Below are 18,642 nucleotides of genomic sequence, written 5' to 3'. Positions count from 1 at the left end.
CCCAATGTCCCCAAATGTCCCCAGTAACCCCCAACGTCCCCAATATCCCAAATCCCCCCAATCCCCCCAATGTCCCCAATGTCCCCAAACCTCCCAATCCCCCCAATCCCCCCGGTGTCCCCACTGTCCCCATTGTCCCCAACCCCCCCAATGTCCCCAACCCCCCCAATGTCCCCCGTGTCCCCAATGTCCCCAGTGTCCCCAGTGTCCCCAGTGTCCCCAATGCCCCAAATGTCCCCAATGTCCCCAAACCCCCCCAGTGTCCCCAATGCCCCCAATGCCCCCAATGTCCCCAACCCCCCCAGTGTCCCCAATGCCCCCAATGCCCCCAATGTCCCCAACCCCCCCAGTGTCCCCAGTGTCCCCGATGTCCCCAATGTCCCCCCAATGTCCCCAGTGTCCCCAGTGTCCCCAGTGTCCCCAGTGTCCCCAGTGCCCCCAGTGTCCCCAGTGTCCCCAATGCCCCAGTGTCCCCAGTGTCCCCGCTGTCCCACCAGTGACGGGCGTGTGGAAGCTCTGGAACACGCGGGTCATGGCCTCCACGCTGGGCCACGAGCAGGGCCGGGCCAGGAACCCCCGCAGCTTGGCCTCCAGGTTCCTGGGACAGCGGGGACATGGGGACATGGGGACATGGGGACATGGGGACATTGGGGGGATTGGGGACATTGGGGACATTGGGGACATTGGGGGATTGGGGACATTGGGGACACTGGGGACATGGGGACATTGGGGGGATTGGGGACATTGGGGACACTGGGGACATTGGGGACATTTGGGACATTGGGGACATTGGGGGGACAGTGGGGACATTGGGGACATTGGGGACATTGGGGGATTGGGGACATTGGGGACACTGGGGACATTGGGGACATTTGGGACATTGGGGACATTGGGGACATTGGGGGGACAGTGGGGGGATTGGGGGAGGGTTTGGGCAGGGCCGGGTTTGGGGTCAGGGGTCTGAGAGGGGTCACTCATTGGTCACTCAGGGTCACTCAGGGGTCACTTGGGGTGGGGTCAGGGGTCAGGGGTCGGGGTCACTCAGGGGTCACTCAGGGGTCACTCAGAGGTCAGGGATCAGGATCACTCAGGGGTTGGGGTCACTCAGGGGTCGGAGGTCAGGGGTCGGGGTCACTCAGGGGTCGGGGTCACTCAGGGGTCGGAGGTCAGGGGTCGGGGTCACTCAGGGGTCGGGGTCACTCAGGGGTCAGGGGTCAGGGGTCAGGGGTCAGGGGTCGGGGTCACTCAGGGCTCAGGGGTCAGGGGTCACTCAGGGGTCACTCAGGGGTCAGGGGTCAGGGGTCGGGGTCACTCAGGGGTCAGGGGTCAGGGGTCGGGGTCACTCAGGGGTCAGGGATCAGGGTCACTCAGGGGACAGGGGTTGGGGTCACTCAGGGGTCAGGGGTCGGGGTCACTCAGGGGTCGGGGTCACTCAGGGGTCAGGGGTCGGGGTCACTCAGGGGTCACTCAGGGGTCACTCAGGGGTCAGGGGTCAAGGGTCTGGGTCACTCAGGGGTCGGGGTCACTCAGGGGTCAGGGGTCACTCAGGGGTCAGGGGTCGGGGTCACTCAGGGGTCACTCAGGGGTCAGGGGTCAGGGGTCACTCAGGGGTCAGGGTCACTCAGGGGTCACTCAGGGGTCAGGGGTCACGGGTCAGGGGTCTGGGTCACTCAGGGGTCGGGGTCACTCAGGGGTCAGGGGTCACTCAGGGGTCGGGGTCACTCAGGGGTCAGGGGTCACTCAGGGGTCAGGGGTCGGGGTCACTCAGGGGTCGGGGTCACTCAGGGGTCGGAGGTCAGGGGTCGGGGTCACTCAGGGGTCGGGGTCACTCAGGGGTCGGGGTCACTCAGGGGTCAGGAGTCAGGGGTCAGGGGTCGGGGGTCGGGTCACTCAGGGGTCGGGGTCACTCAGGGGTCGGGGTCACTCAGGGGTCGGGGTCACTCAGGGGTCACTCAGGGGTCAGGGGTCAGGGGTCAGGGGTCGGGTCACTCACGCGGCGCTGCCCCGCAGGTAGAAGGCCGAGGCCTTGGCCAGCGAGTAGCTGAGGTCGGGCTCCAGCGGCGTCCCCAGGGGCAGAGCCCAGGGCAGGCCCGGGGCAAAGGGAGCCAGCCTGGCCAGGTGGGACACACCTGAGACAGGTGGGACACACCTGGACACACCTGGGCAGGTGGGACACACCTGGGACAGGTGGGACACACCTGGGACACACCTGGACACACCTGGGACACACCTGGGACACACCTGGACACACCTGAGACAGGTGGGACACACCTGGACACACCTGAGACACACCTGGGACACACCTGGGACACACCTGAGACACACCTGGACACACCTGGGACACACCTGAGACAGGTGGGACACACCTGGACACACCTGAGACACACCTGGACACACCTGGGCAGGTGGGACACACCTGGGACACACCTGAGACAGGTGGGACACACCTGGACACACCTGGGACACACCTGAGACAGGTGGGACACACCTGGGACACACCTGGACACACCTGGGACACACCTGAGACAGGTGGGACACACCTGGGACGCACCTGGGACACACCTGGACACACCTGGACACACCTGGGACACACCTGGGACACACCTGAGACAGGTGGTACACACCTGGGACACACCTGGGACACACCTGGACACACCTGGGACACCTGGGGACAGCTGAGATACACCTGGGGCGTCACACGCACACCTGGGGGGTGTCACACGCACACCTAGGGGGTGTCACACGCACACCCGGGGTGTCACACACACGCACACCTGGCCGTGTCACCCCCCCAGGTGACAGCGTCACCGTCCCTCACCTGTAGCGCCGCCGCTGCTGCACCAGGTACCGGCGGCGCTGCCGCTGCAGCCGCGGGTGTCGCTCCATGGCCGGCGTCCGGGCTGCGGACAGGTGACACGGGTGACACAGGTGACATGGGTGACACGGGTGTCATGGGTATCACAGGTGTCATGGGTGTCACGGGTGTCGTGGGAGTGTCCCCAGGTGTGTCCCCACCCCCCCAGGTGCATCCCCAGCTGTCCCAGGTGTCCTCAGGTGCATTCTCAACTGTCCCCATGTGTCCCCATGTGTCCCCAGGTGTCCCCATGCCCTCCTGGGTGCCCACCTGTGCCCTCAGGCAGCTCCCAGGTGTTACCCCAGGTGTTCCCCCAGGTGTTCCCGTGCCCACCTGTGCCCTCAGGCAGCTCCCAGGTGTTACCCCAGGTGTTCCCCCAGGTGTTCCCGTGCCCACCTGTGCCCTCAGGCAGCTCCCAGGTGTTACCCCAGGTGTTCCCCCAGGTGTTCCCGTGCCCACCTGTGCCCTCAGGCAGCTCCCAGGTGTTACCCCAGGTGTTCCCCCAGGTGTTCCCGTGCCCACCTGTGCCCTCAGGCAGCTCCCAGGTGTTACCCCAGGTGTTCCCCCAGGTGTTCCCGTGCCCACCTGTGCCCTCAGGCAGCTCCCAGGTGTTACCCCAGGTGTTCCCCCAGGTGTTCCCGTGCCCACCTGTGCCCTCAGGCAGCTCCCAGGTGTTACCCCAGGTGTTCCCCCAGGTGTTCCCCCAGGTGTCCCCGTGCCCACCTGTGCCCTCGGGCAGCTCCCCAGTGTCCCAGCTGTCCCCAGGTGTGTCCCCATGTGTCCCCAGGTGTCCCCATGCCCTCCTGGGTGCCCACCTGTGCCCTCGGGCAGCTCCCAGGTGTCCCCAGCTGTCCCCAGGTGTGTCCCCAGGTGTCCCCAGGTGTCCCCATGCCCCCCTGGGTGCCCACCTGTGCCCTCGGGCAGCTCCCAGGTGCCGTAGCCCTGCAGCCAGCGGTAGCAGGGGAAGTGGAAAGGGCCCAGGAGAGCGGCGGCGTCACCGGGGTCACCTGCGGGGACAGGCGGCACCGCTCGGGTGACAACACCGCGGGTGGCACAGGTGTCACTCGACAGACTGATGTCACCTGTACTGTCACAGGTGTCACCTGTGGGGGTGACGTCACCTGGGGTGACACAGGTGGCACCCATCAGGTGATGTCACCCGGAATGTCACAGGTGTGACCTGTGGGGTGATGTCACCTGGGGTGGCACAGGTGTGACCTGTAGGGGTGATGTCACCCGGAATGTCACAGGTGTCACCTGTGGGGTGATGTCACCTGGAGAGGCACAGGTGTCACCTGCAGGGGTGATGTCACCGGGTGTGGCACAGGTGTGACCTGTGTGGGTGACATCACCTGTGCCATCACAGGTGTCACTTGACAGACTGATGTCACCTGTACTGCCACAGGTATCACCTGCAGAGATGACATCACCTGTACTGTCACAGCTGTCACCTGTGGGGGTGACGTCACCTGGACTGGCACAGGTGTCACCCATCAGGTGACGTCACCTGGACTGGCACAGGTGGCACCCATCAGGTGACGTCACCTGTGCCATCACAGGTGCCACCTGCGCCATCAGCCTCACCTGCGGCGGCAGTGCCGGTGTCACCCTCGCCATCCTCGGTGTCACCCTCGCTGTCCTCGGTGTCACCCTCGCTGTCCTCAGGCTCCTCCTCCTCCTCCTCGGTGTCACCCGTCCCCTCGCTGTCACCTTCCTCCTCCTCCTCGCTGTCACCTTCCTCTTCCTCGCTGTCACCTTCCTCCTCCTCCTCCTCCTCCTCCTCCTCCTCGCTGTCCTCGCTGTCCTCGCTGTCGGAGGTGTCGGGGGTGTCGGGGGTGTCCCCAGGGGTGTCGCCGGGGGTGTCCCCGCGCTGTTCCCACACGGTGACGCTCTCCAGGTACCAGGAGCTCTCGGGGAGGCCCCCGCAGGGCCCCTTGTGCACCCGGAGCAGCAACAGGCGGCCCAGGGGGCGGGGGACGGGGACGCGGTACTCTGTCACCTGCAGGGACACCGGGGACACCGTCAGTGTCACTGTGTCATTGTCATTGTCACTGTGTCACTGTCACTGTGTCACTGTCACTGTCACCGTCAGTGTCGCTGTGTCACTGTCACTGTCACTGTGTCACTGTGTCACTGTCACTGTGTCACTGTGTCACTGTCACTGTGTCACTGTCACTGTCACCGTCAGTGTCGCTGTGTCACTGTCACTGTCACTGTGCCACTGTCACTGTCACTGTGCCACTGTCACTGTCACTGTGTCACTGTCACCGTCAGTGTCCCTGTGTCACTGTCACTGTCACCGTCACTGTCACTGTGTCACTGTCACTGTGACCATCAGTGTCCCTGTGTCACTGTCACTGTCACCGTTACTGTCACTGTGTCACTGTCACTGTGACCATCAGTGTCACTGTGTCACTGTCACTGTCACTGTGCCACTGTCACTGTGTCATTGTCACTGTGTCACTGTCACTGCATCACTGTCACTGTCACTGTGTCACTGTCACTGTCACTGTGCCACTGTCACTGTATCATTGTCACTGTGTCACTGTCACTGCATCACTGTCACTATCGCTGTGTCACTGTCACTGTGTCATTGTTGCTGTGTCACTGTCACTGTGTCATCGTCACTGTGTCACTGTCTCTGTGTCACTGTATCACTGTCACTGTCACTGTGTCACTGTCACTGTCACTGTGCCACTGTCACTGTGTCATTGTCACTGTGTCACTATCGCTGTGTCACTGTCACTGTGTCATTGTTGCTGTGTCACTGTCACTGTGTCATTGTCACTGTGTCACTGTCACTGCATCACTGTCACTGTCACTGTGTCACTGTCACTGTCACTGTCACTGTGCCACTGTCACTGTGTCATTGTCACTGTGTCACTGTCACTGTGTCACTGTCACTGTGTCATTGTTGCTGTGTCACTGTCACTGTGTCATCGTCACTGTGTCGCTGTCTCTGTGTCACTGTATCACTGTCACTGTCACTGTGTCACTGTCACTGTCACTGTGTCACTGTCACTGTGTCACTGTGTCACTGTATCACTGTCACCGTCAGTGTCACTGTGTCACTGTCACTGTGTCATTGTCACTGTGTCACTGTCACTGCGTCACTGTCACTATCGCTGTGTCACTGTCACTGTGTCATTGTTGCTGTGTCACTGTCACTGTGTCATTGTCACTGTCACTGTCACTGCATCACTGTCACTGTCACTGTGTCACTGTCACTGTCACTGTGCCACTGTCACTGTGTCATTGTCACTGTGTCACTGTCACTGTGTCACTGTCACTGTGTCATTGTTGCTGTGTCACTGTCACTGTGTCATCGTCACTGTGTCACTATCACTGTCACTGTGTCACTGTCACTGTGTCACTGTCACCTTGCTCTTCAGCCACTGCCCCGGCAGTGTCACTGTCACCATGGTCAGGCCACCGCCGCTGTCACCGTGGCTGTGTCACCACTGTCACCATGGCCATGTCACTGTTGTCACCATGGCTGCGCCATCACCGTTGCTGCCACCACGGCTGTGCCACCATCACTGTGTCACCATGGCTGTGCCACCATGGCTGTGTCACCATTGTCACCATGGCTTCGTCACCATGGCTGTGTCACCATTGTCACCACGGCTGTATCACCATTGTCACCATGGCTGTGCCACCATGGCTGTGTCACCATTGTCCCCATGCTCTGTCACCGTTGCTGTGTCACCGTTGTCACCTTTGCTGTGTCACCGCCACCACTGTCACCGCCAGGCCATCGCTGTCACCACCGCTGTGTCACCGTTGTCACCATTGCTGTGTCACCGTTGCCACCGTTGTCACCTTCGCTGTGTCACCGCCACCGCTGTCACCACCACCAGGCCACCGTCACCGTGCCACCGCTGCCACCTCGCCGTGCCGCCACCACCGTGCCACTGCCACCACCGACACCCCCTGGGGAACAACATCACCATTGTCACCGTTGCCACCGTCGCTGTCACCATCGCTGCGTCACCGTCGCTGTGCCACCACTGCCACCCCCATTGTGTCACCACTGTCACCATCGCTGTGTCACCGTTTCTGTGCCATTGTTGTCACCATCGCTGTGTCACCATCGCTGTGCCACCACTGCCACCCCCCTTGTGTCACCATCGTCACCATCTCTGTGTCACCCTTTCTGTGCCATCATTGTCACCATCGCTGTGTCACCGTTTCTGTGCCATCGTTGTCACCATCACTGTGTTACCATCGCTGTGTCACCATCACTGTGCCACCATTGCCACCTCCATTGTGTCACCACTGTCATCATCACTTGTCACCACTGCCACCCCCCTTGTGTCACCATCTCTGTGTCACCCTTTCTGTGCCATCGTTGTCACCGTTGCTGTGTCACCATCGCTGCGTCACCGTCACTGTGTCACCATTGTCACTATTGCTGTGTTACCATTGTCACCATCTGCGTCACCATCATTGTGCCACCACTGTGTCACCATTGTCGCCATCTGTGTCACCATTGTCACCATCACTGCGTCACCATTGTCACCATCGCTGTGTCACCCTTTCTGTGCCATCATTGTCACCGTTGCTGTGTCACCATCGCTGCGTCACCGTCACTGTGTCACCATTGTCACTATTGCTGTGTTACCATTATCGCCATCTGTGTCACCGTCATTGTGCCACCACTGTGTCACCGTTGTCACCATCTGTGTCCCCATTGTCACCATCGCTGTGTCACCGTTACGGGGTCACCATCGCCACCATCACTGTGTCACCATTGTCACCACCTGCGTCACCATCATTGTGCCTGCCACCACTGTGTCACCATCTGTGTCCCCATTGTCACCATCTCTGTGTCACCCTTTCTGTGCCATCGTTGTCACCGTTGCTGTGTCACCATCGCTGCGTCACCGTCACTGTGTCACCATTGTCACTATTGCTGTGTTACCATTGTCACCATCTGTGTCACCATCATTGTGCCACCAATGTGTCACCACTGTCACCATTGCTGTGTTACCATTGTCACCATCTGCGTCACCATCATTGTGCCACCAATGTGTCACCATTGTCACCATCTGTGTCACCATTGTCACCATCACTGCGTCACCATTGTCACCATCTGTGTCCCCATTGTCACCATCACTGTGTCACCATTGTCACCATCACTGTGTCACCGTCACTGTGTCACCATTGTCACCATCACTGTGTCACCATTGTCACCTCCTCTGTGTCCCCATTGTCACCATCGCTGTGTCACCCTTTCTGTGCCATCGTTGTCACCATTGCTGTGTCACCATCGCTGCGTCACCGTCACTGTGTCACCATTGTCACTATTGCTGTGTTACCATTGTCACCATCTGTGTCACCGTCATTGTGCCGCCACTGTGTCACCATCTGTGTCACCACTGTCACCTCCTCTGTGTCACCACTGTCACCATCGCTGTGTCACCATTGTCACCTCCTCTGTGTCACCATTGTCACTGTCACTGTGTCACCACTGTCACCATTTCTGCGTCACCACTGTCACCATCGCTGTGTCACCATTGTCACCACCACTGTGTCACCACTGTCACCCCCATTGTGTCACCACTGTCACCATCGCTGTGTCACCATTGTCACCACCATTGTGTCACCACTGTCACCCCCACTGTGTCACCACTGTCACCATTTCTGCGTCACCACTGTCACCATCGCTGTGTCACCATTGTCACCACCATTGTGTCACCATTGTCACCTCCTCTGTGTCACCGCTGTCCCCTCCATTTTGTCCCCTCCATTGTGTCACCGCTGTCACCCCCACTGTGTCATCATTGTCACCACCATTGTGCCACTGCTGCCACCCCCACAGTGTCACCACTGTCACCCCTGTTGTGTCACCGCTGCCACCCCCGCAGTGTCCCGTGGTGTCCCTGCCCCGCCCTCGATGGCGACACCGTCCCCGTGTCCCCAGGGCCACCCACGCCGTGTCACCGCCCGGCCGCGCCCTGGCTGCCACTGCCACCGCCTGTCCCCTCCCCGCCGGGTCCCCTCTGGGGGGTTGGGGACGTTTGGGGACACCTGGGTCCCTCCTGGGGACACCTGGGGCCATTTCTGGGGATGTTTGGGGACACCTGGGTCCCTCTTGGGGACACCTGGGGCCATTTCTGGGGATGTTTGGGGACACCTGGATCCCTCTTGGGGACACCTGGGACCATTTTTGGGGACATTTGGGTCACTTTGAGGACATTTGGGGACACCTGTGTCCCTCTTGGGGACACCTAGAGCCATTTTTGGGGACATTTGGGTGACTCTGGGGACATTTGGGGACACCTGTGTCCCTCTTGGGGACACCTGGGACCATTTTTGGGGACATTTGGGACCATTTTTGGGGATGTTCAGGTCACTTTAGGGACATTTGGGGACATCTGGGTCGCTTTAGGGGATTGGGACATACAAACCCCCCCCAAAATGTCCCCAAGAGCCCCTAAATGTCCCCAAATCCCGCAGATCCCCCCAGATGTCCCCAAATCCCGCCAAATCCTCTCTCAATCCCCCCCAAACCCCCCAAATTTCCCCAAATCCCCCTCAAATTCCCCCAATCCCCCCCAAATCCTCCCTCAGCGCCCCCAAAATCCCCCCAAGACCCCCTGAAATCCCCCCAAATCCCCCCAGCCCCCCCAAATCCCCTCAGCCCCCCCAAATCCCCCCAAATCTGCCCCAATTGCCCCCAAATCCCCCCAAACCCCCCTCAGATCCCCCCAAATCCCCCCCAATCCCCCTAATCCCCCCTCAATCCCCCCAAGACCCCCCTCAGATCCCCCCAAATTCCCCCCAATCCCCCTAATCCCCCTAATCCCCCCTCAATCCCCCCAAGACCCCCCTCAGATCCCCCCAAATTCCCCCAAGACCCCCTTAAATCCCCCCAAATCCCCCCTCAGACCCCCCCAAACCCATCCAAATCCTCCCGAAATCCCCCCAAGACCCCCTCAAACCCCCCTCAGATCCCCCCAAACCCCCCCAAGACCCCCTTAAATCCCCCTCAGACCCCCCCAAACGCCCCCAACCCCCCCTCAGATCCCCCCAAAACCCCCCAAATCCTCCCCAAATCCCCCCAAACCCCCTCAGATCCCCCCAGCCCCCCCCAAATCCGCCCCAAACGCCCCCAAACCCCCCTCAGATCCCCCCAAATCCCCCCAAACCCCCCCAAATTCCCCCAAGACCCCCTTAAATCCCCCCAAACCCCCCTCAGATCCCCCCAAACCCCCCTCAATCCCCCTCAATCCCCCTCAATCCCCCCAAACCCCCTCAGACCCCCCTCAATTCCCCCAAACCCCCTCAGATCCCCCTTCAATCCCCCTCAATCCCCCCAAACCCCCTCAGACCCCCCTCAATCCCCCTCAATCCCCCCTCAGACCCCCCCAAACCCCCTCAGATCCCCCCTCAATCCCCCTCAATCCCCCCAAACCCCCTCAGACCCCCCTCAATCCCCCTCAATCCCCCCTCAGACCCCCCCAAATCCCCCCAAACCCCCCCAAACCCCCCTCAATCCCCCCAAACCCCCTCAGACCCCCTCAGACCCCCTCAGACCCCCCCTCAATCCCCCTCAATCCCCCCTCAGACCTCCCCAAATCCCCCCAAACTCCCCCAAACCCCCCCCAATCCCCCCAAACCCCCTCAGACCCCCCCCAAACCCCCCCAAACCCCCCCCAATCCCCCCAAACCCCCTCAGACCCCCCCTCACCGCCCCGCAGCGGAAGTCGGGTCCCCATCGGTCGAGCGCGGTGCGGGCGCTGCGGCCGCGGCTGCCCAGCAGCGTCACGGCGATGGCGTCGCTGGTGCCGGCGCCGGGCGCGGAGCCGGTGCGGACGCGCAGCCGGTACGCGGCCATGGCGGCGGCGCCTGACGGCGGCCGGGCGCGGGGCGGAGCCAATGGCGGCCGGGCGCACGCGCGCTCCGGCCAATGGCGGCGCGGCGCGCCGAGGGGCGGCCAATGGCGGCGGCGGGGAGGGGAGGGGGGGGCGGGGAGAATGCGTCACTTCCGCCGTCACTTCCGCCTTCTCTTCCGGGTGCCATGGACCCCGAGTTCGACGAGGCGGTGGCGGCGGAGGATCTGCTGGTGAGGCCACGCCCCCTCCGCGCCGGGGCACGCCCCCTTTATCGGAGACCACGCCCACCCCTCTGCACTCCCACCCCCCCGGCCACGCCCCTTTTGGGACCCCCGACACCGCCCGGGTCGGCCACGGCCGCGAGGACACGCCCACAGCCGGTGTGGCCACGCCCCTTTTGGCTGGGTGGCCACGCCCCCACGTGGGGAGGCCACGCCCCCTCCGCGGGCCCGGGTGTCGGCGGTGGAGCCACGCCCCTTTTCCGTGGCCACGCCCATTTTCATTGTGGCCACGCCCTTCTGTGGCCACGCCCATTGGGTGGCCACGCCCATTGGGTGGCCACGCTCGTTTTAATGGTGGCCACGCCCATTAGATGGTCACGCCCATTTTCACTGAGGCCACGCCTCTTTTTCCGTGGCCACGCCCATTTTCATTGTGACCACGCCCTCCCTGTGACCACGCCCATTTTCATGGTGACCTCGCCCTCTCTGTGGCCACGCCCATTTTCATTGTGACCACGCCTTTCCTGTGGCCACGCCCATTTTCCGTGCGGACACGCCCATTTTTGGTCTGTCACGCCCATTTTCACGGTGGCCACGCCCATTTTCATTGTGAACACGCCCCTTTTCTGTTGGCCACGCCCATTCTAGGTGGTCGTGCTCTTCCTGTGGCCACGCCCATTTTCATTGTGACCACGCCCTTCCTGTGGCCACGCCCATTTTTGGTCGTTCACACCCATTCTCACGGTGGCCACGCCCATTCATGAGGCCACGCCCATTGCAGATGGCCACGCCCGTTTTCAGGGTGGCCACGCCCATTTTGGTCGGTCACGCCCATTCCTGAGGCCACGCCCAGTATGGATGGTCACGCCCCTTTCCTGTGGCCACGCCCATTTTTGTTTGGCCACGCCCTCCTGACAAGCTCCGCCCACAGGGTCCCTCCCAGTACCCTCCCAGTACATCCCAGTAACCCCCAGGGACCCATCCCAGTGCTCCCAGTAACACCCAGTAACCACCCAGTGCCTTCCCAGTTCATCCCAGTAACTCCCAGTACCCTCCCAGTTCATCCCAGTAACCCCCAGTGCCATCCCAGTGCTCCCAGTAACACCCAGGGACTCGTCCCAGTGCTCCCAGTACCGTCCCAGTTCATCCCAGTAACCCCCCAGTGCCATCCCAGTGCTCCCAGTAACACCCAGTGACTACCCAGTGCCTTCCCAGTTCATCCCAGTAACACCCAGTGACTCATCCCAGTGCTCCCCCAGTCACTCCCAGTGTTCCCAGTAAGGGCCCAGTGCCCTCCCAGTCCCTCCCAGTGTCCTCCCAGTACTCCCAGTACTCCCAGTGTCCTCCCAGTAACTCCCAGTTACTCCCAGCAAAGGCCCAGTGCCCTCCCAGTGCTCCCAGTTCCCTCCCAGTCACCTCGCAGTTACTCCCAGTGCTCCCAGTAAGGGCCCAGTGCCCTCCCAGTCCCTCCCAGTGCCCTCCCAGTACTCCCAGTCCCTCCCAGTCCCTCCCAGTCCCTCCCAGTCCATCCCAGTTCCCTCCCAGTCCCTCCCAATCCCTCCCAGTCCCTCCCAGTTCCTCCCAGTCCCCTCCCAGTTCCCCCCAGTCCCTCCCAGTTCCTCCCAGTCCCTCCCAGTTCCCTCCCAGTTCCCCCCAGTCCCTCCCAGTTCCTCCCAGTCCATCCCAGTTCCCTCCCAGTCCCTCCCAGTCCCTCCCAGTCCCTCCCAGTCCATCCCAGTTCCCTCCCAGTCCCTCCCAGTCCCTCCCAGTTCCCTCCCAGTCCCCTCCCAGTCCCTCCCAGTTCCCTCCCAGTCCCTCCCAGTTCCCTCCCAGTCCATCCCAGTCCCTCCCAGTCCCTCCCATCCCCGCAGGCTCTGGAGCGGCGCTACGCGGCCGAGCTGCAGCAGGGGACGCCCTCGAGGCAGCGCCGGTTCGAGTACGGCTGGGGGCTGGTGCGGAGCCGGTACCGGCAGGACACGGCCCGGGGCGTGGCGCTGCTCTCAGGTGAGGCTCGGTACCGGTACCGGTACCGGCAGGACACGGCCCGGGGCCGGCGCTGCTCTCGGGTCAGTACCGGTACCGGTACCGGCAGGACACGGCCCGGGGCCGGCGCTGCTCTCGGGTCAGTACCGGTACCGGTACCGGCAGGACACGGCCCGGGGCCGGCGCTGCTCTCGGGTCAGTACCGGTACCGGTACCGGCAGGACACGGCCCGGGGCCGGGGCTGCTCTCGGTGAGGGTCAGTACCGGTACCGGCAGGACACGGCCCGGGGCGTGGCGCTGCTCTCGGGTCAGTACCGGTACCGGTACCGGTACCGGCAGGACACGGCCCGGGGCCGGCGCTGCTCTCAGGTGAGGCTCGGTACCGGTACCGGTACCGGCAGCACACGGCCCGGGGCCGGCGCTGCTCTCGGGTCAGTACCGGTACCGGTACCGGCAGGACACGGCCCGGGGCGTGGCGCTGCTCTCAGGTGAGGGTCAGTACCGGTACCGGTACCGGCAGGACACGGCCCGGGGCCGGCGCTGCTCTCGGGTCAGTACCGGTACCGGTACCGGTACCGGCAGGACACGGCCCGGGGCGTGGCGCTGCTCTCAGGTGAGGGTCAGTACCGGTACCGGTACCGGCAGGACACGGCCCGGGGCGTGGCGCTGCTCTCAGGTGAGGGTCGGTACCGGTACCGGTACCGGCAGGACACGGCCCGGAGCCGGCGCTGCTCTCGGGTGAGGCTCGGTACCGGTACCGGTACCGGCAGGACACGGCCCGGGGCGTGGCCAAAACCCAAATTTGGGTTCTGGGTCAGTTTTGGGGTGACTCTCTGGGGTTTTGGGGCAGTTTTGGGGTCACTCTTTAAGGTTTTGGGGCAGTTTTGGGGTCCTTCTTTGAAGTTTTGGGGTCACTCTTCGAGATTTTTGGGCAAACTTGGGTTTTGGGGCAGTTTTGGGATCACTCCTTGGGGTTTTGGGGCAGTTTTGGGGTTTTGGGGCAGTTTTGGGGTCACTCCTTGGGATTTTGGGGCAAATTTGGGATTCTGGGTCAGTTTTGGGGTGACTCTCCGGGGTTTTGGGGCAGTTTTGGGGTCACTCTCTGTGGTTTTGGGTCATTTTTGGGGTCACTCCTTGCGGTTTTGGGGCAAATTTGGGTTTTGGGGCAGTTTTGGAGTCTCTCTCTGTGGTTTGGGGTCAGTTTTGGGGTCACTCTTTGGGGTTTTGGGGTCACTCTTTGGGGTTTGGGGCAGTTTTGGGGTTCTGGGTCAGTTTTGGGGTGATCCTCTGGGGTTCAGGGTCAGTTTTGGGGTCACTCTGAGGTTTTGCGGCAGTTTCGGGGTCTCTGGTATTTTTGGGTTTTGAGGCAGTTTTGGGGTCACTTTGTGGGGTTTTGGGGCAATTTTGGGGTGAGTCTTTGGGGTTTTGGGGCGGTTTTGGGGTGACTCTCCGTGGTTTTGAGTCAGTTTTGGGGTTTTGGGGTGACTCTCTGTGGTTTGGGGTCAGTTTTGGGGTGACTCCGGGTTTTGGGGTCTCTTTTGGGGTGACTCTCTGGTTTTGGGGTCAGTTTTGGGTTTTGGGGTCACTTTTGGGGTGACTCTGGAGTTTCGGGGTCACTTTTGGGGTGACTCTGGAGTTTTGGGGTGACTCTGGAGTTTCGGGGTCATTTTTGGGGTGACTCTGGAGTTTCAGGGTCACTTTTGGGGTGACTCTGGAGTTTTGGGGTCACTTTTGGGGTGACTCTCTGGTTTTGGGGTTCCAGAGCTGCTCCCCGAGACGCCCCCGCAGGAGCAGCGCGACATCCTCTTCTACCTGGCCCTGGGCTACTACCGGCTCAAGGTGGCACCGGGACAGCGAGGGGACAGCGAGGGGACATCGGGGACAGGGGGGACACTGGGGACATTGGGGACATTGGGGACATTGGGGACATTGGGGACATTGGGGACATTGGGGACAATGGGGACACTGGGGGGATTGGGGACATTGGGGACAATGGGGACAGGGGGGACATTTGGGGACAATGGGGACATTGGGGACACTGGGGACATTGGGGACATTGGGGACATTGGGGGACATTGGGGACACTGGGGGGATTGGGGACATTGAGGACATTGGGGACACTGGGGACACTGGGGACATTTTGGGGTTTTGGGGGGTTTTGGGGACATTGGGGGGACACAGGGACTGTCCCCAAATGTCCCCACAGGGGCGAGAGAGCTCTGGGGTGACACCTGGAGCAGGGATGGGGGGACAGGGAGGGGACACAGGTGACAGGAGAGTCACACAGGTAACAGAAGTGACACGTGGAGGTGACGCAGGTGGCACAGGTGACACCCAGGTGACACAGGGAGGTGACACAGGTGACACCCAGGTGACCCAGGGAGGTGGCACAGGTGACCCAGGTGACCCAGGGAGGGGACACAGGTGACAGGAAAGTCACACAGGTAACAGAAGTGACACGTGGAGGTGACCCAGGTGACACCCAGGTGACACCCAGGTGACACCCAGGTGACACAGGTGCCCCCCCTGTCCCCGCAGGAGTACGAGTGCTCGCTGGAGCTCCTGGAGCGAGGGATGGGGGGACAGGGGGGTGACACAGGTGACCCAGGTGACACCCAGGTGACCCAGGTGACCCAGGGAGGTGACACAGGTGACACAGATGCCATCCAGGTGACACCCAGGTGCCACCCCTGTCCCCGCAGGAGTACGAGCGCTCGCTGGAGCTCCTGGAGCGCCTCCTGGCGGCCGAGCCGCAGAACGCGCAGGTGCAGCGGCTGCGGGGCCGCGTCAGGAACCAACTGAGGAGAGGTGAGGGGACAGGGGGGACAGGGGGGACAGGGGGGGGATTGGGGACAGTGGGGACATTGGGGACAGTGGGGACAGTGGGGACAGTGGGGACATCGGGGGGATTGGGGACAATGGGGGGACATTGGGGACATTGAGGGACAGAGAGGGGACAGCGGGACATTGGGGACATTGGGGGGATTGGGGCATTGGGGGGATTGGGGACATTGGGGACAATGGGGACATTTGGGGACGGGGGGACATCGGGGACGGGGGGACAGCGGGGACAGGGGGAGGTTTGGGGATTTGGGGGGATTGGGGACATTGGGGACATTGAGGGACAGAGAGGGGACAGCGGGACAGGGGGGACATCAGGGACATTGGGGACACTGGGGACTATTGGGGACATTGGGGACATGGGGACATTGGGGACATTGGGGACATTGGGGACACCCTGGGGACATTGGGGACATCGGGGGCTCTGTGTGATAAGGGGGGACACGGGAGGGTGACACTGAGGGGACACGGAGGTGCCAAATGTCCCCCCAAGTAGTGACGTGTCCCCTCTGTCCCTCTGTGTCCGTCTGTCCGTCCCTGTGTCCCTGTGTCCTCCTGTCCCTCTGTCCCTTGGTGTCCCCCTGTCCCTCTGTCCGTCTGTCCATCCCTGTGTCCGTCTGTCCCTCGGTGTCCCCCTGTCCATCCCTGTGTCCCCCCGTCCCTCGGTGTCCCCCTGTCCCTCGGTGTCCATCTGTCCATCGGTGTCCGTCTGTCCCTCGGTGTCCGTCTGTCCATCCCGCTGTCCCCCTGTCCCTCGGTGTCCCCCTGTCCATCCTGGTGTCCCCCTGTCCATCGGTGTCCATCTGTCCATCGGTGTCCGTCTGTCCCTCGGTGTCCCTCTGTCCCTCGGTGTCCCCCTGTCCCTCGGTGTCCCCCTGTCCATCCCTGTGTCCGTCTGTCCCTCGGTGTCCCGCTGTCCATCCTTGTGTCCCCCCGTCCCTCGGTGTCCCCCCGTCCCTCGGTGTCCGTCTGTCCCTCGGTGTCCGTCTGTCCATCCCGCTGTCCCCCTGTCCATCCCTGTGTCCGTCTGTCCGTCTGTCCATCCCGCTGTCCCCCTGTCCATCCCTGTGTCCGTCTGTCCGTCTGTCCATCCCGGTGTCCCCCTGTCCGTCCCCCCAGACGGGCTGGTGGGCGCGGCCATCGTGGGGGGCGTGGTCGTGGGCGTGGCCGGGCTGCTGGGCGTGGCCATCGCGCGCGCGCGCCACTGACCCCGCCCACCCCGGGGGGGCGGGGCCGGCGCGGAGATGACGTCACGGCTCGCGGTGACGTCAGCGGCGCCGCCCCTCCCCCCTCAGTGCCTTGGGGACCCCCCCGGGGGTTCCCGCCCCTCCCCCACCCCCGCTGTAAATAAACCTGATTGGGCGCCGAGCGTGACGTCACTGCTGGGGGCGGGGCGGGGCTGGGGACCCCCCCAAATGTCACCTGGGCACCCCAAATGTCACCTGAACCCCCCCCAGTGTCACCTGAGACCCCCCAAATGTCACCTGAACCCCCCCCAGTGTCACCTGGGCACCCCAAATGTCACCTGAACCCCCCCCAGTGTCACCTGAGACCCCCCAAGTGTCACCTGAACCCCCCCAAGTGTCACCTGAGCCCCCCCAGAAACCCCCAAATGTCACCTGGGCACCCCAAATGTCACCTGAACCCCCCCCAGTGTCACCTGAGCCCCCCCAAATGTCACCTGAGCACCCCCAGAACCCCCCAAATGTCACCTGGGCACCCAAAATGCCACCTGGGAACTCCCCAGGGTCCCCAAATGTCACCTGGGCACCAAAAATGTCACCTGAGCCCCCCCACAACCCCCCAAATGTCACCCGAGCCCCCCCAAATGTCACCTGAGCCCCCCAAATGTCACCTGGGCCCCCCAAATGTCACCTGGGCCCCCCCAGAACCCCCCAAATGTCACCTGGGCCCCCCAAATGTCACCTGAGCCCCCCCAGAACCCCCCAAATGTCACCTGAGCCCCCCAAATGTCACCTGGGCCCCCCCAGAACCCCCCAAATGTCACCTGGGCCCCCCAAATGTCACCTGAGCCCCCCCAGAACCCCCCAAATGTCACCTGAGCCCCCCAAATGTCACCTGAGCCCCCCCGAGTTCCCCCCCGCCCCCCCCCGCGGTTTTTGGGGTCCCTTCCCCCCCTTTGCCCCTCCCCCCCCAATTTGCGTCAAAGGAAGGGGCCGGGGGGGGGAGGGGCGGCCCCGACCCCTTTGGGGGGGGAGGGGCAGGAAGGGGGAGGGGGAGGGGCAGGAAGGGGGGAGGGGCGGCTCCGGACACCCCGCTCCTTCCTGGGGGGAGGGGCGGGGGGGGAGAACCCCCCAAACGGCCCCTCCCCCACCCCGGCCACGCCCGGCCGGACTGCGCTGACCAGTGCCGGACAGCGGGAAACCAGTTAGACCAGTTAGAGACCAGCTAGAGACCAGTTAGAGACTAGTTAGACCAGTTAGACCAGTTAGAGACCAGTTAGAGACCTGTTAGACCAGTTAGAGACCAGTTAGACCAGCTAGAGACCAGTTAGACCAGTTAGAGACCAGCTAGAGACCAGTTAGACCAGTTAGAGACTAGTTAGAACAGTTAGAGACCAGTTAGAGACCAGCTAAAGACCAGTTAGAGACCAGTTAGACCAGTTAGAGACCAGTTAGAGACCAGTTAGACCAGTTAGAGACCAGTTAGACCAGTTAGAGACTAGTTAGACCAATTAGAGACCAGTTAGACCAGTTAGAGACCAGTTAGAGACCAGTTAGACCAGTTAGACCAGTTAGAGATCAGTTAGACCCGTTAGAGACCAGTTAGAGACCAGTTAGACCAGTTAAACCAGTGCCAGACACCAGTGCCACCAGTTAAACCAGTGACATCCCGGCCGGACTGCGCTGACCAGTGACCAGTGCCAGACACCAGTGACATC

The 18,642-nt window shown here is 62.4% G+C and overlaps 2 protein-coding genes across 2 annotated transcripts in view; one reads left to right on the top strand and one right to left on the bottom strand.

Annotated features, from left to right (window-relative positions):
* The window catches only part of LOC110482566 (polyunsaturated fatty acid lipoxygenase ALOX15B), a 28,121-nt gene extending 17,424 nt beyond the window's left edge, over nucleotides 1–10,697 (bottom strand). The window contains exons 1-10 of the mRNA XM_077789457.1: nucleotides 10,551–10,697; nucleotides 7,779–7,905; nucleotides 7,456–7,559; nucleotides 6,726–6,787; nucleotides 6,587–6,626; nucleotides 4,439–4,853; nucleotides 3,763–3,861; nucleotides 2,819–2,900; nucleotides 1,994–2,110; nucleotides 495–598 (exon numbers count right to left, since the gene is read on the bottom strand). Of these exons, the coding sequence (XP_077645583.1) occupies nucleotides 495–598; nucleotides 1,994–2,110; nucleotides 2,819–2,900; nucleotides 3,763–3,861; nucleotides 4,439–4,853; nucleotides 6,587–6,626; nucleotides 6,726–6,787; nucleotides 7,456–7,559; nucleotides 7,779–7,905; nucleotides 10,551–10,697 (1,297 nt within the window). The remainder of the gene's footprint in view (nucleotides 1–494; nucleotides 599–1,993; nucleotides 2,111–2,818; nucleotides 2,901–3,762; nucleotides 3,862–4,438; nucleotides 4,854–6,586; nucleotides 6,627–6,725; nucleotides 6,788–7,455; nucleotides 7,560–7,778; nucleotides 7,906–10,550) is intronic.
* Nucleotides 10,698–10,855: 158 nt separating this feature from the next.
* On the top strand, nucleotides 10,856–17,108 carry FIS1 (fission, mitochondrial 1). The gene is made up of 5 exons (XM_077789506.1): nucleotides 10,856–10,925; nucleotides 12,788–12,920; nucleotides 14,662–14,738; nucleotides 15,602–15,707; nucleotides 16,860–17,108. The coding sequence occupies exons 1-5, from the start codon at nucleotides 10,881–10,883 to the stop codon at nucleotides 16,946–16,948; spliced, it is 450 nt and encodes a 149-aa protein (XP_077645632.1). The 5' UTR covers nucleotides 10,856–10,880; the 3' UTR covers nucleotides 16,949–17,108.
* The last annotated feature ends 1,534 nt before the right edge of the window (nucleotides 17,109–18,642 follow it).

Source organism: Lonchura striata, chromosome 34 (assembly GCF_046129695.1).
Source record: "Lonchura striata isolate bLonStr1 chromosome 34, bLonStr1.mat, whole genome shotgun sequence".
In the NCBI taxonomy this organism is placed as follows: Eukaryota; Metazoa; Chordata; class Aves; order Passeriformes; family Estrildidae; genus Lonchura; species Lonchura striata.
The sequence above is the reverse complement of the archived record's forward strand: the minus strand, read 5'-3'. Positions and strand labels throughout refer to the sequence as shown.